Source organism: Notamacropus eugenii, chromosome 5, assembly GCF_028372415.1.
Source record: "Notamacropus eugenii isolate mMacEug1 chromosome 5, mMacEug1.pri_v2, whole genome shotgun sequence".
Taxonomy (NCBI): Eukaryota; Metazoa; Chordata; class Mammalia; order Diprotodontia; family Macropodidae; genus Notamacropus; species Notamacropus eugenii.
This window is the reverse complement of record NC_092876.1, coordinates 1,803,867-1,830,188: the sequence shown is the minus strand read 5'-3', so window position 1 is coordinate 1,830,188 and position 26,322 is coordinate 1,803,867. Positions and strand designations below refer to the sequence as shown.

The 26,322-nt window shown below is 40.4% G+C and overlaps 1 protein-coding gene across 1 annotated transcript; it reads left to right on the top strand.

The window, feature by feature from the left end:
* Positions 1–6,532: 6,532 nt before the first annotated feature.
* Positions 6,533–18,669, top strand: LOC140508111 (sulfotransferase 2A1-like). Its single transcript, XM_072615881.1, has 6 exons — positions 6,533–7,472; positions 11,148–11,356; positions 14,085–14,211; positions 14,918–15,012; positions 16,977–17,157; positions 17,647–18,669. Exons 3-6 carry the CDS (start codon positions 14,085–14,087, stop codon positions 17,763–17,765), a joined length of 522 nt encoding a protein of 173 aa, XP_072471982.1. The 5' UTR covers positions 6,533–7,472; positions 11,148–11,356; the 3' UTR covers positions 17,766–18,669.
* Positions 18,670–26,322: the final 7,653 nt, after the last annotated feature.

The following is a 26,322-nucleotide window of genomic DNA, read 5'->3' as shown; positions in this document are numbered from 1 at the left end:
ATTTTCTCTTTTGGATTTTGCCCTAGTAGTGTCATTGTAGGATCAAATGCTGCGCACAGTTTCCTAGTCTCTTAGCTATAGATATAAATTCCTCTCCAGAATGATCGGATCACTTCACAGCTCCACCAACAGAGCATTAGTTTCCCCTCCAATGTTTCTTATTTTTATTTTCTTTTTATTAGCCAATCCAATAAAGTTAATATGGAACCTGAAAATTGTTTTAATTTGTATTTATCAAATCAGTAATGATTTTGAACACTTTGTTGTGTGACTGAGGAAAGCTTTGATTTCTTTATCTTAAAACTGTCTTTTCATATCTTTTGACCATTTAGCAATTTGGGAATTACTTCTATTCTTAGAAATTTAACTCGTTTGTCTATATTTATATGTGACAAGTGAGGCCTTTATCATAGATACCTGCTATAATTTTTTTCCCTAGCTTTCTGCTTTATTTCTAATTTTGTTTTCATTGAATTTGTTTGAGTAAAACCTTTTCAATTTTATTTTGTCAAAATTATCCATTTTACATTTTGTATTTCTCTCCATGCCTTGTTTCATTCTAAATTCTTCCCTTGTCCATAGATCTGGAAGGTAAAGTTTCCCTTGCACTCCTAATTTGCATATGTATCACCCGTTAGGTGCAAATAATGTACTCTTCTTAACTTACCTTGGTATACGGTGTGAAATATTGCTCTATACCTAGTCTCTGCCTTACTGTTTTAGGATTTTCCCAGCAATTTTTGTCAAATAATGAACATGTCTCAAAAGCTTGGACCTTTGAGTTTTTCAAACAGTAGATTACTATGGTCATGTATTATAATGCATTGTGTACCTCATCTATTCCACTGATTCATCAGTCTGCTTCTTAGTCAGGACCAAATTGTTTTTGACAATGACCACTTTATAATGCAGTTTGTGATCCGGTATGGCAAAGCCACCTTCCTTCACATTTTTTCGTTGATTCCTTCATATTCTTGATCTTCCACTATTTTAGATGAATTCTGTTATTTTTTTTTTTTGAGCTTTATAAAAATGATTTTTTTGGTATGGCACTAAATACATTAATTTAGGTGCATTTTCAGTTTTTTCATTTTGGTTCAGACTATACATCAGTTTTCCTGAATAGTCATCAAAGTGACCTTTGTTTTCAGTTCACCCAACGCTCTGAGTAACCTCAAATTTTGGTTCATCGCGCAGATCTGAATCATGTGGCTCTGACCCCTAACAATATGCCATCATTAATTCCTTCACAATGCAGTGGCTTCAGAATGAAATGATAACATTACATGCATGGGTTGATCGGCATCTAAGAACTTTGCTTTAATACTTCCAGGTAGTTCAGAATAGGTTGATCATGTACTTGAACCATATTCCTATGCAGGCTGTGAATCACAGAACTAGAACAGGAGAAAAGGAGAAACAAGAGGAAGAGAAGGGGGCATCATCATGAGGAGTTGGCGCTAGAGGAACAAATGTTCCATCAATGTAGGGGCTTTACCTCGTGGCTGCTGTAGTGCCTTCAATCTCTTCCATTCTGTAACGCTAGAGTTCTTTGAAGGAGGATTTCAGTTAAAGGAAGAAAAGATAGGATCCAGGAGAAGGTTTGAGGAGGAGAAGGTGGTGAATAACCAAGGGAAGAAGAGATGGAGTCAGGACTCAGACTGACAGTGGAAAAAGGAAGTCGAGCTCATCACATATCCTTTGTCTGCCCACTCCTCCAGGGGACTCTGAGATTTGAGGTACCTGAGGAGCTGTGAACAACTGTACTCTCTGGGAGATCTCTGAATGAATTTTTCAGGCTAATTGTAGATATTAGGATGTTCTACCCCTCCCCAACTTGCTTTTTCCCATATACCTGGATAATATTATGCAGCCTCACTTTGAGTATTAGTGTACATTCTATATGATCTGTCCTTGTTTCCATTTTCTGTACATATTTTTAAAAAATATCACAGAAGTTTCCAGAGCATTGTCATCTGCTTCTTGTGATGAATATTTCCTTTTCTTCTCAGTAGTCAATCAATCACAAAGCATTTGATAAGCACTCAATTTGTCCCTAGAATTCTCTCCCTTTGTGCCTCCAGGATTTCTTTATAATTTTAACTCCTTTTAGAATAAGAGTCCCTTCTGTTACTTCCTACCTACCGCTTCCACACCCCAATCCTACTTTTCAGTTGAAAATTATTTTGATTTGAGTTTCAAGAGCCCTGACAGATACATTCTTATCTTTCCTTTAAGTGAACACTGTCTTCAGGCAGGGTGGTGTCATTCGTTTATTTTAAGATGTTGTCTAGTAAATGCTTATTGCTTTCCTTTCCCTTCCTTTTCTTTATTGCTAAGTAAATGAGCATATGTAATACCTAATCGTGACATTATTGTGAATAGCGGCTTTGTATTAATGGAAATACATTGGTAGAGATTTGAGAACTAAAGCGTTAAGTGAGAGAACTATTTTCCCTGGAAAAGGATCAATCCTAGGACTCTGACAGAATCTAAGTGTAATCCTAATTCCAAAGTGATTTTTCTCTGGGAACCGGGAACTCCCATTGAGAGAGCACTTCGGGAAAGGAAAGCCAGCCCAGAAAGTGAGGAGGTGTCCTAATGCCTGTAGGAGAAGGATGAAATATTCCCAACACGGGTGGTCCACTTTACTCAGCAGTTACATGCAGATGAGGCACAGTTAGAAGAATCTGCCCATTAGCAACGACTGCCAGAAATCATTTAGTCAGTCTGTCAATAAATGCTACATGCCAAGAACTGGGCTAAACACTGGACATGTAAGGAGTGCAAGGAGACAACAGCTTCAAGGAGCAGGTGGAATGATTTCCCTACCAGAGAAGCTTCATGGGGAAGGAAAATGGATGTGCTGACCTCCGAAAGTTTCTATTTCTCTTTCAGATTATTTAAGTTGCCAGGAATTCAAGGGATGTCCTTGTTGTTCGTACCATTTTAGAAATAAGATTTCACTATTCAGTCATGTTCAGGTTTTGAGAATTTCCTTGAGAAATTTGTGCAGGAAAATGGTGAGTGAAGAAGAAATGGTGGAACCACATCCTACCTCCCTTCCTTATCCTTTTTCTCTACTTTCTCCCTTCCTTCTGTTGGCATCATAATGAAAGTTTCTATTTGATAGATTCCCATCCATTTGGTGGGGGGCACATTCCTCCCAATAGCTTAGTGTTAGAGACAGGACTAGGACTGTATCCCCTATGTTAGAGAAGAGGGGTGAGGATACAGACTGTGAAAGTGGCTTTTCCAAACTTATATAACCAAGAAATTGCAGATTTGTCCCACATTGGAGCCCACACCTTCTGTATCTAAAACCAGAGCTCCTTCTGAAAAGCATAGTGTCAAGAGACCAGCTCAGGGGTCTGGACTGAAATGTGCATTACTCGTTCACCAACCTCCTCAACGGTAAAATTTAATTGCTGCTTGCACCACTGAAGTCAATCTGACATCTCTCTTATGGTCCACCATCTTTGCCAAGATCCCTCAGGCTGAGAACAGTATCTGGCCCAAGTTTTCCAGTGACTTCCTCATGACCCTAACCCAGCTAGGCTTCTGTTGGGTGACATTGCTCTGTGACTGGGAAGCATGTCCCATTCCCATTCCAGAATGTATCTCTTGACCTGAAACTTTGATGTAAAGAGGCAGACAGAGTAGGTGATATATAAATTCATACTGTTTAATTCCCTTAGAGCTAACAGAATACAAGCCTGTTGGTAGTCAGGTAAAATCTGACTGCCTGATAAAAAAAATGACAAGCCTGTGTATATGTTTTAGGACAATCCCAACTCAGGATATCTGTTTCCCTGAGACTGATCATGTCCGTATATGTTCAACCATATCATAAGAAGGAATCCTCTTAGTTGAATAAATTGCAAATAAAATAAAACAAGACATTCGACAGTGTACACTGAAATTATAATTCCAGGATATCCATAGGATACCAAGATAAGAGAAGTCTCATTATTCAAGATTAGATGTGGTTCCAGGCATCCTGTACTTCAGTCATTACAAACCGGAAGAATATCCCTGGTCACCCTGACCTGGTCTTAAAGCTGCTGACACAGGAAAGGGCAATTTTAGAGCAAATTAACGAGTGTCTGGTTGATTAGTTCAGGCTTTGGTCTTTATTGGTGTTCAAATGATCTGAAATGATTTTCAAAGTCACGTAAGAGCAGAAGTTGCTTCTTTCTCCATGACTGTTTCTCAGCAAATCCGTGGAGAAGTGAACACTTTGTGAATCTATGAAACAGACGACCTGGGCTCCTTGCCATTTCCTTTCAAGTTGTGTTTTGGTACTGGTTTGACCACATCAGGGGATGGCTGCCCATGAGAATTTCGGAGAAGTTCTTGCTTTTAACTTATGAGGAACTTCATCAGGTATGGTGCCTGTTCCTTTGCTTTTTCATCTTTCCAAGGAATCCCATTAATTCTACTGCCTTCTCTCTCTCAATTGTTCCCAATTTCTCATATATATGTATCTTGATTGTACAGTTGTATGTTGTATCTGTAGGTCAACAAACGTCCATTAAGGAGCTATCATGTGTCAGGTAGTAGCTAAGAGCTTGGGATACAAGAAGAGGCCAAAGACAGTTCCTGCCTTCAAGGAGCACAAAGTCTAATGGGGAACATAACATGCAAACAATTTTGTAGAAACAAGAATGCATGACTGTGTGTGTGTGTGTGTGTGTGAGTGTGTGTGTGTGTTTACGTGATAAATTGGGGATATTCAACAGAAGAAAGGCCTTAGGACCAAGATGGGTTGGGATAGACTTTCTGGAGGTAGGATTTAAGCTAAAACTTAAAGGAAGCCAGGGAAGTCAGTAGTCAGAATGGAGGAGAGAAGGCATTCCAAGAATGGGGGAAAGGCGAAATTTGAAGGGTCTTGTTCAGTGAATAGTCAGTAAGCTGCTGCTGGGTCAAGAAGGAGGGTAAAGCAGACAAAAACAACTGGGAATTGGATGGACCACCTGTCCCAGCGAGAAAGCTCGATTATCAAGTCAGTTTGTCAACCTATCCATTAACAGACGGGCTGATAAATAGCCAGGAGTAATGAATCATATTTAGTCAGACTTCATAAGCCAGTTCTTGTTTCTGAAGGTATCAGGGTATAATGTGGCAAGTTATTTTTAAAAACAGTATGTGTACTTAAGAGTCTATACCAGCACTGGTCTCGGATCCATCCTCTGCTCCAGTCAGCTCCCCTCCTTCTGAATCTCCTTTCCATGGAAAGATCCTTGCATTTGTCCAGCGTTCTTTACAGGATGCTTCCATATCTGTCAGAAGCTTCTCCCTGCGACAGGCACACAAGGCTGATTTCCTCCAGTTTGGTTGTGAGTTCGTGAGGAGGAGCTCTCACATTCCTCAGGGAGAATGACCTCCTTTCTCTTCCCCAAGAATCTCTTGGGCTTTCCTTTATTCATTCTCTATGTCTACTTTTCTTCCCTTTCGATCTTTTTCTTCTTTTGCTCTTTTTGGTTTTATTCGTCCCTTTTCTCTTTCTTCTTCTTACTGTTCTACCTCTCTGACCTAGTCCTTTCCTTCCCTCTTCATTTCTTACCTCTCTTTTTCACTTCCTCATAGTCCTCTTGCATTTCTCCCTACATCTTTTCCTTACTGCTCTTCCTTTCATCATTTCCCATAATTCCTCTTCCTTCTCTCCTTCCTCTCCTCCACCACTTCTTCTCTTCCTAATTGGGTGATTGTGCCCTTTCTTATCCACTCGTCATCCCTTTACTTCCCCATTAGAACTCTCCATCAGCTTTTCTCTACCTTTTTATCCTTCTCTTCATCTTTCTTTTTATTTGTCTTCCTTCCTTTCTTTGTTCCATCTCTTCTTTCAGTTATCTATTCTTTTCGCTTTCCTGTAACTTCTTCCTCTTTTTCTTTCTTTCTTTCCAACTCTTCTTTATATTTTCTCTTCCTCTCCTTCTCTCATCTCATTTTCCTCTTCTCTCTTCCTTTCTCTTTCCCTCCATCTCTTCTTTCTTTTTTCTATTTTCCTTTCACCTTTGCTTCCTATTCTCTCTTCCTTTCTCATTCCCTCTGTTATTTGCCTTTGTTTACTTCCTTTAATCGAATTTTTGGATTTTCTCTTCATTCCTTTCTTTCTCTCAAACTCTTCTTCATTTTTCCTTTCCCTCCACCTCTTCTTTTCATTTCCATTTCCTTTCCTTTCATGACTTATTTGTGTTACCTCTTTCTATCCATCAATCTCTCCTTCCTCTTTTCTTATCCCTTTTCTTTCCCTCTAGCTTTTTATATTTTCTTTCTTTCATCTCTCATTGTTATATTCTTTCCTTTCCTTCACTTTTTCTTGTTTTCTCTTCTTCTATTTCCCTCCATCTCTCCTTCATATTTTCCTTTTTACCTTTGGTTCCAACTCCTCTTTCTGTTTTCTCTTCCTTTTTCTTTCCCCATCTCATCTTCAAATTTTACTTTCTTTCTCTCTGTTTCTTCCACCTATTTTCTTTTCCCTTGTCTTTACTGCTTCCTCTTCTCAGTTTTCTCTTGTGCCATTTCTTTGTAAGTCTGTCTCTTCTAAATCAAATTCATGCACAAGACAAGACACGCTGTTATGTCCCTGGTCCTATTCTAGAACAAAGGACAAAGAAATATAACACAGCTCCAAGTTCCTCAGAACAGCCTTTCACAATACGGTCTTAGAAAAAGCAGTATCTTGCTTGTTTCTGGACCTTCATTGCTACTGAACCAAGGATACATGGTCATACAATTGCTTTTTGTCTAAACTTATGAGTCCAGTAGTACAAGACAGTCGATCCACCAAGAATAGCAGAGCAAAGGAACTTCTGTTGCTAAATTGTCTTTCCGTTTAGCTCTGTGACATTCAGAAGTGAACCTGGTGGGAGGAAATTTAGGTAGCAGCAAGGGTACCCTGAAGCCCACTCTACCTAAGGGTGAAGGTTTTAGAGGAGAGAGTGTGTCCCATTTCATGGGCATGTTTGTAATTCTGCTCACATCGTATCTTCTCAGGAACTATTCCTTTGTGAAAGTTAATCAGAGATGATTATCAGTGATAATTAACAGCCATAGATCTAATCATTACAAAGTGCTTCTTGACATCTACCCCAAGTCAGCCTTTGGAGTGTCCTCCCACTCTGCCCCTGGAGCCAAAATAACCATGTGTAATCTCTCTTCTCCATGACAGTTATCCATCAGTCTTGAAGATATACGCATTCTATGCAGTCAGTCTGGAAAGTGTTCTTTTTCAGCTAATACTTCTCGTTCTTGTCATATGTGTTCATGCTCACCTATTCCTCGTGGCAGAAGACAACACTCACTCAACCTGAAGAGATCTACCTGCATGAAGAATCCCCAAAAGTTTAAGGTTTTGAAGGGGATACCCTTCCTTCCTGAAATGTACGATGTAGAGGCCATTGAAAGGATGCGGAATGAGTTTCAGTTTCGAGACAAAGATGTCATTATAGTGACCTACTGCAAGTCAGGTAAAGAACACGGTTGGCAACTCAGAGGGGGGGAAGAGGGTTAAAATAGGAAATTTCTGCTGTCCCTTCACATGCTTGTCCCTAGTGTTGAGAGAAGAAAAGGACTTGAATCTCCACTTGGCCCAGGCTCCTTCTTGGAGAGTCAAGATTCAACCTTTAGTGTGTCCTGTCCCATCTGGGAAACAATTTAATGAAGCACACAGACCCCTTATCAAATAAGAATTTAAATAACTGAAAGAAGTGCTGAATTCAGTAAGAAGTTAGAGAAAACAAAGATATAATTTCACCCCCATCAAGTTCACGGATCTCCTGAAATAACTTCACAGTCAATTCTCTAGGTCCACGAATTCCAGGGTAAGAACCCCAGGTATGAACAGAATCTCTGAGCCCCCAGAAGGGAAAAGTATGACTAGAGGTTATAGACATTGTAGAACTGGAACCCCAACACTGATCTTACTATTGTGCCCTCAGTCCTCTTTGAAGGAAGAAATGTTCAGGCCACCCCACTGGAGTCAAGTAGGATTCATGCTCCTGTTTCAAGGGAACAAGGAAATGTACCACATGGAAAGCATTAGAGAAAATGGCAGTACTAAGCTTTAGAATAATGATGGGTGAGTCTCAGAGGCAGAGTTCCTGGCAGGTGAACTAGTAAGACTTGGGGACAAGTGCTATAAGTGACACAGCAGAGTTTCCCGGGAAGGTTATTCTTAATCTAGTGACATTCCCATTTTTCTATATGTTTGAAGACCACCAAGTGCTTTCAGCTCTCCCAACAAACATTTGAGATGTGTTCTGTGAGTATTGTCTTTCACTTTGAAATGAGGAGACTCTATCCCAGTAGTAGTGAAGGAACTATAAAACACTTAGGCAGGGTTTGAACCCAAACACCCTCCCTAAAACACATAATGCTGCCTCACTGCTCTTACATCCACCACCTCAATATCCTTTAACATCCTTGCTTAGCTCTCTATTTCTTCTAAATCTTCTCCCTTCCTTCTCTGCAGAGAGGGTGTCAGGAGAATGAAGGACATGGAGAGAGATTCACAGACACTCCAAGGAAGAAATAAATTAGGAGTCATTTAACGCTGTCCCTACATTAGCAGGTATCCCCTAGAACATACAAGATCTCTGAACACATGTCATTCCAGTCAGAGATTCCCCAGTGATGGGGAATTCATGACTTGTCAAGGCCTGCTGCCCCATTGTGGAATAACTGACCTTGTTAACCTAACCCAAGGCTCAGCCCTCCCATCTCTGGCCTTCCTCAGACAGAATCTCTTCAAGAATATGCCCCCACAATCATGCTTTGACTCATTAGATGCTGATGTAGGATTTGCTCAGTAAACAGCTTTGAGTGAAACTCTTTATTGAAATGAGCAAACCTTGAGTTCATCTCATAGAGACCACAGCAAAACTTCGGGGGACTCAGAAGAAACCATCAACAATGGAGCCTAATGCAGGAAACACTTGCAGTTGTCTAAATACAATTCCTTTGGGAGGGAAATACCACGTTATTCCAAATTATTCAAATAAGTTCTGAAATCAGATATATGTTAGATGTGGACATGAAGATGTCCTCTATGGAACGATGCAGTCCTGTTCTCAGCTGTGGACACAGTCTTCCATCATATATGATCCAATTAAATTGATTACCCCACCCTCAAAATCTTCCCACCAATTAAATATTTGCAGTCCCTGTAAATAAGAATGGATGCCAACAAGGGTAATGATCCTTAACCATGATTCTGTATGGCTCTTGAGTTTCCTTGGAAACCTCCAGATGTCTTCTTCTGAATGCTTCTCCCCTGAGCTTTTCTTAGTGGCAATAGCAGTTGGCACTGTCTGGACTCTAGAAAATCTGCCACAGAATGAATCATGTAAACCAAGAGTCAGATCTAGGTTCTCCTAACTACACATCTCATTCTTTGTTAACTTCAGCACCCAAGAAATCTTCAAGGGAACCTAGCTTTTAAGGAAATTATAGAGCAGGGATTAGAACTCAAGTCCTTGGACCCACAAGGTAGAGGACTTAGCTGCCTCTTGCACATGGGCTAGGCACTGAACTTCTATTCCCCCAACACTGGAAAAGTTCCCTGCCAGACTCCTTGCATGTCTTTGGTTATGGTGTCCCCCGAGGCAAAAACATACCCTTTTCTTCCCATCGTTCTGATAAAGCACTTTCCAGCTTTCATGACTCCAGAATTCTTTTCTTGTCCTTCCTATCCCATCAGAGATGAAACATAACCATTCCTACTTCCTCCTTCTTGCATGTCTCATCAACATTTCCATGCAGGTCTAGTTGCTGGGTAAGTTTCACATAGTCTCACCCGAAGGCCCACCTCAGGCATGATTGTGAACAACAAGAAATCAGGCACCCCAAGCTGATTTTTTCCAGTTCTAAGCACAGTACAGCTCTGAAACCATAACCTTTGCACCATGACTATTAAAACTGGGCAATCTTCAATAAAAGAGACTGGGGCAGGGCTCAGAACAAGGGCCTTATTAAAGAGGACTCTTCTTAAAGAGTCCAGGGTCCCCTCCCATGAAGTGAATCCCTGATCTTCCTCATGATCTGAGAAGCCCTTTTCTTCCAGGTCATTAATTTTACAAGATTTGATGATATATTTCATACCTGAGCTCTATAAAGACACTATACAAAGAAAAGAGTCTTATTAGTTGATATATCTTGCTTCAAGTGTCAAGAAATGACATATCATTTTGAAAGAGTATGTCTGCAGTGGGGCAGTGGACAGTCTCAGGTTCAGTGAGCCATGGGGCATCTTCACTAAGTGGTTGTAAGATGGGCACCTGCTCATGTTGGACAAGAGAGAATGGCCCAGAAGTAGAAAAATACACTGGAGGACTTTCCGTGTAATTGAGTGCCTCGTGCCAAACTAGGCTTGGTCATCATGAGAAGAAAAAGCAAGGGTGGAGGGCCTCCAGTTAACTTCATATGAATAAGCAGTTAACTTACAATCTTCAGCTTCACAGCTCACAGCTCACTGTTCAGTTCACAGCTCACAGGCATATGCATAATTATAATCACAAGCCTATGGAATCAGAGTGAACTGATTAATACTGATTTCAAAAGTACAGAGGTGCAAATGAAGTCTTTCTCACATCACTAGCTGTGTTCCCTGTGCCAAGAGGGCTCTCTCCTCACCTCTACCTCTTAGATACTCTGGATTCCTGCCAGATTAAATTAAATCGCCTTCCTGGAAGGTCACAATGACCAGTGCCTCATTCTCTCAGACTTTCTTTCCTCCATTTCCTATGACACTTATATGAACTGAGTTATTTAAAAGTTGGCTTAGACTGTGAGCTTCAATTGGGACGGTAATGTGCATTTGCCTTCTTTTGAATCCTTATCATTCGGCACAGAGCCTGGCATCCAGTAAGTGCACGAGAGATATTTGTCGAATGACTTGACACTCTTTGGTGCTGTCATTCAAACCTTCAGGCACATTTGAGCTTCATGTCACAGAAATATTGACAAGTAGCACTGTCTCAAGTAGAGCTGAGCAGTCTTTCTTGCCTCGCTGCCTGGAAATCTTTCATTGGCTTGTTCCAGTATTGGCAGGATTGATACCTGTGAGATCTCTCCTACCTCTGAGGGTCTGTCATTCTGTGGATGAAATATTCATGAGACCTCTCCTTCCTTTTTATTACTTATAGGAACCCACTGGATGATAGATATTCTCAGCCTGATCTACTCAAAAGGGGACTCTTTTTGGGTCAGATATGTCCCCTACTGGAAACGTTCTCCCTGGATAGATTTTACAAATCAGAGTGAAATCATCAAGAATCAGTCAGACCCACGGATTCTCACTTCCCATCTCCCAATCTAGCTCTTCTCTAAGTCCTATTTCACTAGCAAGTCCAAGGTGAGTACAGGAGGCCTCTGATAAGAAGTGAAAGCAACAGATAACAAGCATTTGGAGGGATGACGGAAAAGAGAGAAGCTGGCTCTACATTCTTGATTCATTATACATAGGAATTCAGGGAAGGGAGGAGGCAGACAGAGAAATCTCTCTGCTCCCCATTTTCTGCACACCCCTAACCACCTTCTTAATGTCCCCTCTGATCATGTCACTGCTCACTCTCACTTCTGACAAGCAAGGACAAAGGTCCTGTGGAGAAAGTTGGGAGAAGAATGTGAAAAATTAGAAGGTCAAAGGGAAGAAGTTGGAAGTATGAAGCTGATTTGGATGGCTTTCGAAGGAGGCCAGAGACTGAACTGGAGAAGGGCAAATCTGGGACGAACTGAGGAGGCTTGCTGAAAAATAAGGAGTAGTAGTGAGGGAGTTAAGGGAGACTGAAAATGTCTTTATCAAATATCTGATAGGTCATCATGTGGAAGAGAGGTTTGATTTATCATGCCTAGCTCTGAGAGGAGAGTTTCAGTGGCGATGAGGGAAAGTTCCAAAGGAGTCAGTTGAGAGTAGATGTCAGGAACTACTTCCTAAAAACTGGAGCTCTCAGAAAATGGAGTGGTCTTCCTCAAGAGGTACTGGAATCTCTCTCTCTCTCTCTCTCTCTCTCTCTCTCTCTCTCTCTCTCTCTCTCTCTCTCTCTCTGTCTGTCTGTCTTAGACAGAAGCTGGGAAGCCATTTGTGCAGATGTCCTAGTGACTATTCTTCTTTTTCCGAAATACTAGTTTCTTTTCACACTGCAGTGATAAACTATAAAGTTAGCATAATGTTTAAATTTATTTGCAGATCTCTATGTCTCATTTAAATTCAAAAATCCATCAGCACTCAGACAGGAATATCAGAAATTTCCTTCCTGGAAATTCTTAGCCATTTACTAGTCTCTTCTACAATGAAACTTCCAAATATATCATGTCTCCTAGTTAGTATAAGTCACTTCATTTCTTTAACAAAGAAGACACTGCTACTCGCAGACATAAGCCATTTCAAGTCCCGTGCAAAAACAATACCACGTTCAGTTCTTCAGAGGGATTTATTTTTCCAAATTGATCTCATTGAACAGTATCAATAATTTTCATAGCAACCGTCTAATGGATACCTGACTTCAGTAGAGCAACATGATGTCACAACAGATGTAATCTGGTGGATGTTCTGTGCTCCACTCATCTGGCAGGAAATCATCACATTAAAATGTGAGATAAAAGGAGGTCAAATACTGAACTGGTTCTTCAATATTCATTTTATCTTCGCCCCCTTTTTGAAAAAAAAATTATTTCCATGATTTCACCAAGAAAATAAAAAGACACCTGTGTAGCTAAGAGGTTTATTCAGACTATTTCAATGTAGACAGTGCTCCAGGCTACATCCACACTGTGCTCCTTATGTACCACTGGGTTTTGATCTTCTTTCCATTTCTTCCATCCATTTTATGGACCATGTCTTCATTTCCTTCCTTTTCCTCATCACAATCCTCATTTCTCCTCTTCTTTCCTTCCTCTTCCCTTTTCCCCTTCACTGCCTTCTCCTTCCCTTCTCCTTTTCGTTCTATTTCTCCTTTACTTAATTCTCCTCCTCCTCCACCTTTTTATCCTCCTACTTCTTTTCTTCCTTGGAGTTTCCTTTTTTTCATCATCTTCAACATCATTATCATTTTTATCCTCCTGCTCCCTTCTCTTATAGGATGTGATAGTAGTCTTCGAATCCCACAGAAGCTAAGGTGAGAGGTGACCATTTGGAAATCTGCATAATTATCATCCAGATCTGATGTCTGAGATACTTCAGGAGGTGAAAAAACTGAATGGAAGAAAACCATTTGGAAAGAGTTCACATAAAAATTCACATTGTCCTATGGTGTTTGTTTCTCTGTTTTTCTTAATAGTTTGCAAATTGACCTTTTCTCCCCATTGTACCCGACACCCTGGGCAACTCCTGATTTTTGCTCCATCACAGAAGTGAAGATCTGAATCATCTGGGTCTGACAATTATCGACATCTTCACCAAGACCTTTTTTGTGAAATATTCATGGGGTTGAAAGCATAATCCTAATGTTAGTCTCATAGATTGGCCAGCACCTGAGAACTACAATTTAATTGCTTTCTAGTGGTTCACAATACTTTTCTAATGTTTCTGGAGGACTGGAGGGGAAGAGGAGCAGAAGGACTTAGGTTGAAGCTGTAAAAAGAGGCAGGTCGAGGATCTCACCCATTGTGTCTACTCTCACGGAGGGCCCTCTTGATATCTAGCACATCTGCGGAGATACCGAGGCTCTCACAGGACCATCTCTAAACCCATTCTTCTGGGAGGTTGAAGACCTCACTCTGATTGGGCTCCCCTGACTAGTCCTTTGCCCTCCATTTTCCTTGAACATGCTACTCATTCTCATTTTGGGGGCTGGTATGCATTCTCTGTGTCCTCTTCCATCATCTGAATATTCATAAAAGGCTTTTATGCAGTGCATTCCAAAGAATGCTCATCTACTTATTTTGATATTTGTACCCATTTCTTCTCAAGCGTCAATCAATTAATAAACGTTTTATAAGCACCTACTAAATTTCAGGCACAGAACTGAACAGATGGCATACAAGGAGTGAGTAAGAGTAGCTGCAAGAGCACTCTATCCTAGAGGCTTTCTGAAAAAAAAAATGGTTGTGCCAAACTCTTACTGTTCCATTTTCTTTTTCAGATGATCTATGTTGCCAGGAATCCGAAAGATGTCACTACATCTCTTTACCATTTCAACAATCAGTTACCATTTTATTCGAAACCGTCAACATTTGAACACTTATTTGTGGACTTCCTGCAAGGACATTGTGAGTGAGTGGGGAATGATGGAACCAGATTCTACTCCCATTTTTCTCCCCTCTCTCTTCTTCCTCTTCATACTCCCTGACAGTATAATGAAATCCCCTGTATTGAAGGTGTCCTTTCATTCACTAGGACGCACATTTCTTTCAGTAGTTCAGGGAAAGAGACTGTGAAAGGGCTGTCAGCCCCATGTTAGGGAAGAGGGATGGGGGAACAATTGGGGATGTGAGTTTCCCAAACTTATGTTACCAAGAAATTTGCAGAGCTGACCTGTATTTGAGCCCATGTCTTTTCAATCTAAGATTAGTGCTTTCCAAGGGGCAGAGTCCCAAGAGACCACCTCAGGTCCTTGATTGAAATACAGATCATCTCCTGTTGGTGCACTCTAATGTCACCTTCACAGGGGAACTCAACTAGACATCTTCATTAAGTTCTACCATCCTTGGCAAGATCCCCAGGGTTGAGGACTCCACCTACCCAAACTTGCCCCGTGACTGCCTTATGGCTTTTCCCCTACCAGCATTTTTTAGGGTAGTATTTCTCTGGGTCTGGGAACCACGCCCTTCTCCCCTAGACTGTCACGTCAGGGAAAAACTTACTTCTATCTCCAGGACTGCCATTTTGGCCGGCATCTGAGACTGAATAAGCACTTTATGAATGTCTGAAAGAGAAATGACCTCATCCCATCTGTCTTTCCCAATTCTCTTCCAGTGAATTATGGATCTTGGTTTGACCACATCAAAGGATGGCTGTCCTGGAGAGATTCAGAGAAGTTGTTGCTCCTAACCTATGAGGAACTCCATCAGGCAAGCTTCCTCTCTGTTTTCTTTTTCATATTTCTCAGGGGTCCTCATTAACACTAGTGACTTCACTCCCTCAGTTACCTTCAATTATTTTGTGTAAATTTTGTTTCTGTAAAGTTGTTTGCATGTTTTCTCAGTCAATAATGATTTAGGAAGCATGTACTTTGTGCCAGGTTCTGAACTCAGCACTGAGAATACAAAGAAAGGTAGAAGACACTCCCTGCCCTAAAAGAGCTCACAGACTAAATGTGTACACAACATACAAACCATACGTATGCATGGTTTGTATGTGTATCAGCAAACATATGTGTGTATATGTATGTACATATCTTTGTGTATGCATTTTGTATGTGATAAATTGGATGCATTCACCACATGGAGGGCAACGGACTGTAGAGTGGTCAGGGAAGGCTTCCTGTAGCAACTGGGCTTTTGTTGTTCAGTCATTTCACTCACGTCTTACTCTGTGTGACCCAATTTGGGGTTTTCTTGGGAAAGATCCTGAAGTGCGTTGCAATTTTCTTCTCCAGCTCATTTTGCAGATGAGGAACTGAGGCAAGCAGAGTCAAGAGACTCGCACAGGATCAGAAAGAAAGGAAGTGTGTGAGTCCCGATGTGAACTCATGAAGATGAATTTTCCTGAATTCAGGGCCAGCACTCTATCTATTCTGCCACCTGACTGTTCCCTGAAGGAAGCTAGGAAAGTCAGTAGTCAGAGCAGGGGAGGGAGAGCATTCCCAACATGAGGGACCGTCAGACCTAGTGCCCAGAGTCACATATGGAAAATGTTGCTTGGGGAATCAGCAGGAGGGCTGTGTCACTGGATCACGGGTAATATATTTGGGAGTCAAGTATAAGAAGACTTGAAAGGCACGATGGGTGGAGATTGTGAAAGGGCTTTGAATGACAGTTGATTTTTCATTGGATCCTGGAGGTGATAGGGAGCCATTGCAGTTTACTGAGTAGGAGGGTAACATGATCAGAGTTTTCATCACCTCCCACCTGGAATACCCCCATAGTCTCCTGGCAGGGGTGGGAGGTGGGGTGGTGTTCAGGTCTCTCCCAGTCCAGTCCAATCTGCATTCAGCCAACAAAAGGATTTTCCTAAAACTATGATCTGGCCCCATCTTTCCCCTACCCAATAAAGTCTAGTGACTCCTTATTGCCTCTGAAACCAACTTGAAAATACTCACCTTGCTATACAGAGCCCTTTACAACCTAGCCCCTTTCCCTTTCCAGTCTTCCAACACCTTCCCCCCTCCCCATGCAATCTTTCATCCAGAGGTGCTGGTCTCCCAGGCACCTAGTAGCACAGAGTGCTGAATCTGGAGTCTGGATGACCTTCATTCAAATTTGGCCTCAGACACTTCCTAGCTGTGTGACCCTGGACAAGTCTTCACCTCCATCTGCCTCAATTTCAAAGGGTGTAAAATGAGGCTTATAGCACTCACCTCATATAGGTGTCATGGGAATCAAATGAGTTAATAATCGTAAAGCTCTGAGCCTTTGCCTGCACACAGTAGCTTCTTAATACACAACTGTCCCCTTTCCTACATCCCATTTAATGTTCCTGACATGTGACTCTGTCTCCACAATCTGTTCCTTTCTACTTGCTGCTGCTCCGTATATGGAATCATCCCCTTTTCTCTATTTTGCTTCCTGGCTTTCCTGAAGCCACAGCTTCCACAAAGCCTTTTCCACACCTAATACCTCATCTCAGACATGACCTCCAGTTCAGCCTCTAACCTCAGTCAGTGAGAATGATTAACAACTTACTCTGCACCCAGCACTGAAGATCCAAAGAAAGGTAAAGGACAGGAATTACCTTGAGGAATTCCCAAACTAAATTAGAACATGAATACTGCACATAGGCATAGGTGTTGTCATCTGCATGCTCCCACCCACCGTTGGCACCTTCTTTCTGTGTGTCCCTTGAGCTGGTGCGTCCCCTTGCTATTCTTTCTTAGGATGTTCATGCCAGTGTGAAGAAGATTTGCCGATTCCTGGACAAGAAACTGAGTGAGGAAGAAATCAGCTCAGTTGCACAGAATGCCTCCTTCCAAGTCATGAAAAAACACATAATTGAAGAACAGGAAGTTAGACCAGTGGAAAACATGGAGATTCTCAACACAATCATAATGAGAAAAGGTAAGGAGGAATGGGTTAGGGCGATTAGAGGGTTATACAGGAGAGTTCCCTCCAGTCCAACTGAAACCTAGGTCTCAGAAATACGATCAGAGAAGGTGTGAATCTCAAAGTAGATCGAAGGCAGTCAAAGAATTTGCTCCATCTCCACTATAGACAGTACAAGATGATTCTGCTGTGACCTGCTCAGCGATAGGATGCCCCAGAGTCCTTGGAAACCTTTCTTGGGTTTTCATGCTTCAGAGCAAAAGTGAGAAGTCAGGGAGTAAGGGGAAATGGTAAGGTGAGGTAGATTTAGCATCCACATTCTGTGAATGAGACAGGCAGGAAAGATTGCCCTGCTTTCAGGGAAAGGTAACCTGACCACAAGTCCATCAATAGAAACCACCCAATGTCTCCTTCCTGGGGTAAAGGGGAGTAGAATAGGATGGAAGGACACAATCACAAAGGAACTGTCCCCAGGATATGTTTCCCCCACTTCACATGTTGCAGGAATCTGTGGAGACTGGAAAAACTACTTCACAGTGACCCAGATGGAAACATTCAACAAGGTGTACCAAGACAAGATGAAAGGGCTCGACCAGGACCTCTTCCCATGGGATCAATGCTGAGATGAGCTGTGGAAGATCACCCATATATGATAGGCAGATAGAGAGAATTCTGCCTCCACTTTCCTATCGCCATTCTCCTACTTTCTTTTTCTTTCTCGCATTTGTATGGCTCACAGAAAAAAATAGTATTGTGTGAGACTTGGAGCATCCATGCTCTAGGAAAATTTCTAGGGGTGGTCCCATTACTGATCCCGCTAATTCTCCCTTGAATGTCGTGCTTTGGTGGCTATTGTAGAAGGCTTCTTTTAATCTTGTGCTTTTGACTATTTCAAACAGAAATCAATGCTCAATGTGATAAGCCTCTTTCTGCCTACTACTGTAATGGTGATTGTAATCACCTTTCATTAAATTTATTATGCTGAATTTCTATAATGTTAAACATTTTTTGTATCCCAGAGATAACTGCAATAACACCAAAGAGGTCAGGGGCAAATGTTCTGACAATGCCATATTTTTGAACGAGCAACTGATCCACTGATCCATGGGGGGAGCTAAGTGGTTCATTGAATGGAGCACCGGACTTCAAGTCAGAAATCCTCGACTTCAAATATGGTCTCAGATCCTTACTAGCTGAGTGACCCGGGGAAAATCTCTTGACCAAATTTGCCTCAGTTTCCAAATTTATAAAATGATCCAGACAAAGAAATGGCACACCGTTTCAATAGGTAAAACCAACAGTGATCTTAGAAAAATATGGAAAAATTTGCATAAAATAATGAAGAATTAAATGAGGTCAAAGAGAACATTATATACAGTAAGAGCAATATTGTTTTAAGTATGTCTTTGAGCAAATACCTCATGTTGACTATCATTTATAAACGAAGTATAAAGGATGAATGTTGAAAGACACTATCTACATCCATTGAAAGAATGGATAAATAAAAGCATGTATAGAATAATTTTACATCCGTACATCTATTTGTGTCTAATGGTAGACATCTCTTCAGCAAGAGGGAAAGCAAGAAACAAATATATATGACAATTTTATCACACATTTAAAAGGGATAGCAAGTTGTACATCATAGATTTACAGTGTCATTTACAGGCAATCATCCTCTTTATCATACACTGTTAGGGAATACTTGCTTTATTATATATATATATATGTATATATATATATATACATATATATATATAGTCTTCCGTTTTTCTTTTTTTAATTTTTGAATTTTTTTTTATTTTCAGTATTCTACAATCACTACCATATAACTTAGACTTTTTTCCTTCCCTCCTTGTCCTTCTCCCCTCGCTGCCCCCTACCTCCCTGATGCAGCATATAATTTTATAAATACATTTTCACTATAGTAATATTGCATAGAAGAATTAAAATCAATGGGAGAAATCATATAATAAACCACAACGTAATACAAAAGAAGATGATCTCCTACATTGTGCTACTGAATTTCATAGTTATTTCTCTAGATGTGGAAGGCATTCTGCCTTAAAAGACCTTTGGGAATTTTTTAGGTCCCTGCATTGCCATGAAGTTCTAAATCTACCAGACAAAATCCTCGCACATTGTGTTTTTTGCTGTGTACAAAGTTCTTCTGGTTTTGCTCCTTTCACTCAGTATCAGATCATATAAATCTTTCCAGGCCTTTATGAAGTCTTCGTTCATCATTTATTATAGAGCAATAGCATTCCATTACATTGATATACTAAAATTTATTCAGCCGTACCCCAATTGATGTGCATCCCCTTCATTTCCAGTTTTGGGCCACCACAAAGAGAACTGCTATAAATATTTTTGTACATGTGAGACCCTTTCCCCTTTTTATAATACCTTGGGGTATTGCTAGGTCAAAGAGTATGCACATTTTTATAGCCCTTTGGGCATAGTTCCAAATTGCTCTCCAGAAATGTTGGATCAGATCACAGCTCCTCCAATAATGAATTAGTGTTCCAACTCTCCCACATCTTCTCCCACGTTTATCATCTTCCTGTTTTGTCATGTTAGCCAATCTGATAGGTGTGATGTGGTACCTCAGAGTTGTTTTGATTTGCATCTCTCGAATCAATAGTGTTTTAGGGCATTTTTTCGTATGATTATAGGTATCTTTAATCTCTTCCTCTGAAAACTGCCTGTTCATATCCTTTGACCATTTATCAATTGGGGAATGACTTGTATTCTTGCACATTTGCCTCCGTTCTCTATGTATTTTAGAAATGAGGCCTTTATCACAGACACTAGTTGAAAGAATTCTTTTCCAGTTTTCTGCTTCCCTCCTAATCTTAGTTCCGTTGGGTTTGTTTGTGCAAAAACTTTTCAACTTAATGCAATCAAAATTATCCATTTTTGCACTTCATAATGTTCCCTATCTCTTGTTGTTCATAAATTTCTTCATTCTCCACAAATCTGATAAACATATTATTTTTTGCTCCACTTATTTGTTTATAGTATCAATATTTATATCTAGATCATGTGCCCATTTGGAGTTCACTCTTGTGTACGGTATCAGGCATTGGTCTATGCCTAGTTTCTGCCACATTATTATCCAGATTTCCCGAGCAACTTTGTGGAATAGTGAGTTCTTGTCTCAGAAGCTGGGGTCCTCAGGTTTATCAAACAGTAGATAGCTATATTCATTAACTACTGTGTTTTGAGCACCTAACATATTCTACTTGCTTACCCTTCTGTTTCTGAGCCAATACCAAGTGGTTTTGATAAATGCTGCTTTATGATACAATTTGAGATCTGATAGAGCTAGGCCACCTTGCTTAGCATTTCTTTTGATTAGTTCCCTTGATATTCTGGACCTTTTGTTCTTCAAGATGAATTTGATATCAACTTTTCTAGCTCTCCAAAATAATTTTCTGATACTTTGGTATGGCGCTGAATAAGTAAATTAAATTAGGTATAATTTTCGTTTCTATTATATTGGCTTGGTTCACCCAGGAGCAACTGATGAAATGAGAAGGGCCTAGACAACATTGTATAGCATAACAGCAATACTGTTTTAAGAATGTCTTTGAACAAATACTGCATGTTGACTATTATTTATTAACTAAGTATAAAGGACATATGATGAAAGACACGGTCTACATGCAGAGAAAAAATGGGTAAATAAATGTATGTATAGAATAATTGTACATGCATATATTTATTTATGTCTAATGGTTGCCATCTTTTCAGCAGTATGGGAAAGGAAGGAACAAATTTACATGACAATTTTGCTATATGTTTAAAAGGAATAGCAAAATGTACATAAGACTTTTACAGTTTCATGGGCAAGCATCTCTTTTTATAATACACTGTTAGGGAATGCTTGTTTTATTCTATCTATTAAAACTAAAATTAATAAATGTGCATAAAAACAGAATACCCCAAATGGAATCATGAAGAATTTGACAGAACTGAATTGGCTGAAATTGATCCACTGGTTTCTTCTCCCTTTCTGCCTTAAAATAGCCAAACATCAAGTTCCCAACAAGGGCTGAATTACACTTCAAAAAGAATTTCAGGAATGCTTTTTTTCTTGATTATTTCAAATGTAATCTGAAAAGCTGTAACTTGGAAATAAAGATGGAAAGAGGAAACTATCTATATTGTTCAAGGTAGAGATAACAGAAAAGTATTCAAATCCTGGTCAGTTTGAAACATTATTGTTTTAAAGGAGCTGTATAATTCGAATTCATGTTGAATATTTCAATTGTGGTGGAAGCAAAGGCAGTATTTTACAAAATTATAGTATTCAGTAATGACAAAGTCCATGAAGCCACTTTATGCTACTTTTTATTTGCACTAATTGGGACACATTTGTAGTTCAAATGATAAGAGAAGGATCGACACTCAGTATTTGAAAGGAAACAAAATCCAAGAAAGTTGTAAAACCTGAACCCTCAGATGTCTAGAGAGAAATTTTAAAGTATGGGTAGTGAGAAGATGAACCAGAGAGTCTAAAACAAGGAGTGACACTGAAATAAAAAAGAATGTAGAACAATGAATGAATGAGAATTGAAATATTTATTATGTCAGGCACCATGCCAAGTGCTGGAGCTACAAATAGATAATGTTATTTCCATTATTGGACGGGTTTGCATTTCAGTGGGGCAAGACATAGTTGGAGGAGAGTGGGGGTTAGGGGAGACACACAGGAGGCAAGTGGAGAAGCAAAGTGTTTGGAGCAGGCTAACTCAGGCTGTTATCATGGTTTCTTATGTTCTGGGTCTGAATGACTTGGGCCACTGATAGAGTGTTCAACAGTTAAGAAAAGGATCTTTATTTAGCTATAAATAAAACTTTTCATAGAAGTATATTTATCAAGGAGAGGGACTGAGAACTCCCAGAGTTGATTCAGCTGAGTAAAGCTTCCTTCTTCCACTTACCCATCATGGTCTATAGTCAAGAACGCACGCATGTCCAGAGCATCTTTTGGGTATAACTCAGTAAACAGGAAGTGATTTCAGCTACCAGAGCCATCCAAGCCACCAAAATAGACTCAAGACATTTAAATGAACAACTTGTATGAGGACTAGGGACTGGGAGTTGCTCCTACAACATCCATGCTTGGCTGATACTTGCTTTCCAGTAAAATTAAGGCAAATTTGGTTACTCTTTCAAAGCCAAAGGTGGCGAGTAATGTGTCTGGACCTCAGTAAAACACTATGTTGTTGGTATGGACCCATTATATGAGAGGGCCCCAATCAAGGAAGACAGTAATCTCCTGTGACAGACACAAGATAAGCAATAAACCTGTAATGTCCATACGTGGTCTAAACAGGATGTTGACCATGAAACTGAGGAAAGCACTTTCCCCACTTTGGGACCTGTGCATTACTGCTCTTTAATCACAGTTCAGTGACCCTGGCTCATAAGCATTTCATGTACATTGCAATGGCCCACCTTTCCCCAGGGGAATGGTACTGTATGCTGGGAATTCCCAAGCATGGATCTCTGAGCTTCAGCCTCTTTCCTGCCTCTCCCTAATTACTTCATCTTCCTGCCAACATGGCAGTATTTCTCTTTATAAACCCCTAGCTTTTCCTAGTTGCCTTGCTGCATCCCTTCTGAAGAAGAGGCAACTGGGTGCCTTACCACAAGTTAACACATTTACTTGGTTTGGAGACAATCTGAGTCTGAATTCTTTTGAGACAACAGCATGAAACATGCCTTTCACCTCAACAGAAGGGATGGCTGAATGGGGGTCTAGTAGTGTGCCATGAGAATCACTGGGGAAGAGCAGTAGCTGGTATAAAAAATTACTTTGTGCAATGAATACTTTCTTGTTGTATGACTCAGAATAAGTAGGTCTGATTCTAATGAAGTGAAGAGCTGAGTGGTACATGAGGCCATGAGGAAAATGCCACAATACCTGCAGTAGTTTGTCTGGATTCAGAAAGATCTAAATTTAAATCCAGATTCAGAAGCAAAAGTCAAGGATGAAAAGGAACATTACAAGGTTTGATCCAGAGGCTGCTCACACCTTTCCCCCATTTCCCTCCTCCCACCTAGGACAGAAGCTTTTTTAGGCTCCTGCTGGGCACATCCTAAGAGGCCTGGGATGAAAACAGATTTTTTTTATGAAAATCAGATGACAGTATGCACAGCACTTTAGAATTTGTGATGTTCCAATGCCATCTACGGTCCCAGCTACATCTCCAGTGTTTGCCAACCCCTTTCCTCTGTCTGAAGCAAGTCTGCTAACCTTCTACAGTGCTGAAAGACCCACGTGGTTCAAAGCCCAGTGTCATCTACAGAGGCCATTAATATGCACCTATGAAGCACTTTATAGTGTACAACACCCTCTTACAATCTGCTCAGGGCTATCCTGTGCAGACTCCTGTCTCTGTGGGCAAAACTCCATGACCATTTTAAAAACACTTTACTGTTTGCAAAGTCCTGTCACTATGAACTAATTGGTGACTTCCAAGGCCATGAACAGGTCGTAGATGTCAGTGTTTATAGATGAAACACTGAAAATTTCTTGAATATTGCACAATCACCCTGTCACTCAATAGACATAAAAGTTCTAGATGATGAATCACCATGACCTCTCACAAAGCAGTCAGTGACCACTTATAATATCCAGAGACTTTTAATTTGTGTACCCTCCTCCCCACCACCTAGTGTCAATGGAGAGGCTATCACCCTAGGCCTGGAGGAGAGAAGTGACTTGCCCTAGGACACATGGAAAGTCCAAGTTTGAGCTGCAACTAAAATCCATTTCTCTTAGTCTAGCTCTGTCTCTGCCCTCAGAAGAATTCTGGCAGCTTGCAGTATTTTCTCCTTGACCTGGGAAATCTAGAATTTAGCTATAATATTCCTGGCAGTTTTCCTTTTGGGCTCTCTGACTGGAGTTGATCAGTGGATTCTTTTAATGTCTGGTTCTACAGTATCAGGGCACTTTTCCTTGACGATTTCTTAAAAGATGATGTCTAGGCTCATTTTTTTAACAAGGCTTTCATGTAGTCCAAGAATTTTAAAATTATCTCTCCTACATTTATTTTCCTGGTTAGTTGGGTTTGTATTTTTTCTTTTCTTCTATTTTTCTCTTGTATTTTTTCATTCTTTCAGTTGTGTTTTGTTGTTTCCTCATTTGTCATAAAATCATTATGTTACATTTCCTCCATTCTAATTTTTGAGGAATCATTTTCTTCAGTGAGCTTTTGGATCCCCCTTTCTATTTGGCCAATTTTGCTTCATGAGGCATTCTTCTCCTCATTGGTCTTTTGAACTCCTTTTATCATTTGGCTTAGTATGTATTTTAAGGTGCTGTTTCCTTCATTAATTTTATGTCTCCTTTACCCAGCCATTGACTCATTTTTCACGATTTTCTTGCAGCACTCTCATTTTTCTCTCCAGTTTTTCCTCTACTACTCTTACGTGATTATTACAATTCTTGTTGATCTTTTCCATGGCCTAACACCAACCCATATTTTTCTGGGAGGCTTTGAATGTAGGAGCTTTGACTTTGTTGTCTTCTGAGTCTGTTTTAATCTCCTTTGTCATCATAGTCATTTTAAGTAGTCAGATTTTTTCCCTTGTTTTTAGCTCGTTTCCCCAGCCAATTATTTGGTTTTTAACTGTTTGTTAAAATAGGGAGTTGTTTCCACGGTGGAGGGTACACATTCCCAAGGTTCAGGGGTTCTGTCCAGCTGTTTTCAGACATACTTCTAATGATATGCGAATTTTCAGTTCTTCCAAGGTGGGGTCAACTAAGGAGTAGTGTTTTCTTGCCTCCTGATCTGCTCTCTGGTTTGTGAGTGAATACAAGCACTCTTTTCTACCATGAAAGTGTGAAAAGGGTACCCCCTCTACTGATTCCACAAGCTCTGCTACACCAGCGTGCCCCCTTGCCCTTAGACTGCCACTCAGGAGTGCAACCCAGATCGAGTATGGGCAAAGCAACAGAATACTGCCTCAGTGCTAGCAGGAAGACTCCTGTAATCTCCTTCTGACTAGTTGTTTGACACCCCCCCCCTTACTGTCTGTGCCCTCAGAGATTCAGAATCAGCTCCTGTTGCTGGTATTGCTGACTCAGTTGCTCCAAAGGCCTGCTCCTTGGTAGTTAGAGCCAGCTTGTGCTGATGGAGCCTGCTCTGCACTGTGCTCCACTCTTAACCCAGGTGCAGCAGAGTCTTCCTGCTGTCATTCCAAGTTGACTTTGGTGTGTGTGGACTGAGTGGTCTGAAAACTGCCACTTTTGCCACTGATTCCTTCACCCTGAGGCCTGCTCCGGGTTTACTGGCCCAGGCTGGGCTGGTGTAGCTGTGCTGGACTGCAATCCTCTCCTACCCTGGTGCAACAGACCTTTTCTGCCTACCTTCCAAGTTGCCTTGGGTTAGAAATTTCTTTCGCTTCATCTTTTTGCGTGTTCTCCTGTTCTAGAATTTGTTTACAGTCATATTTTTAAAGTTATTTGGAGGGATTTGGGGGAGATAATAGGTCAGTCCCTGCCTTTACTCTGGCATCTTGATGCCATCTCCCCTGCAAAAACAATTTAACTTCATATTAACAGAAGTTTTCAGTTCCAAATTCTATCTACCTCCCCACCACATACTGCCTGAGGTGGTAGTAAATAAATATAGGTCAAACATGTGTAATCATGTAAAAAATTCCCTTATTTTTCATTTTGTGGAAGAAGTAGAATGAAAGAAGAAAGGAAGGAAGAAAATATTATGCTTCAATATGTATTTTAAAAACTCAGTTCTTTCTATAGATGTGTATACCATTTTTTTTATCATAAGTCATTCCAAATTCTCTTGTATAATTGTACTGCTGAGAAGAGCCAAGTCATTCACGGTTCTTCATTATACAATATTGTTATTACTGTGTACAATGTTTTCTGGTTCTGTTCACTTCAATTTGTATCAGTTTATGTAAATTTTTCCTGCTTCTCTGAAATTATCCTACTTCTCATTTCTAATAGCACAATAATATTGCATTACAATCATACATCATAGATTGTTCATCTACTTGCCAATTGATGGGCATCTCGTTAATTTCCAATTCCTAGACACCCTCAAAAGAGCCATTATAAATAACTTTGTACGCACAAGTTCTTTTCCCCTTTTTCTCTCATTTAGATATAGCCCTAGTAGTTGGCTGGTTGGTTGG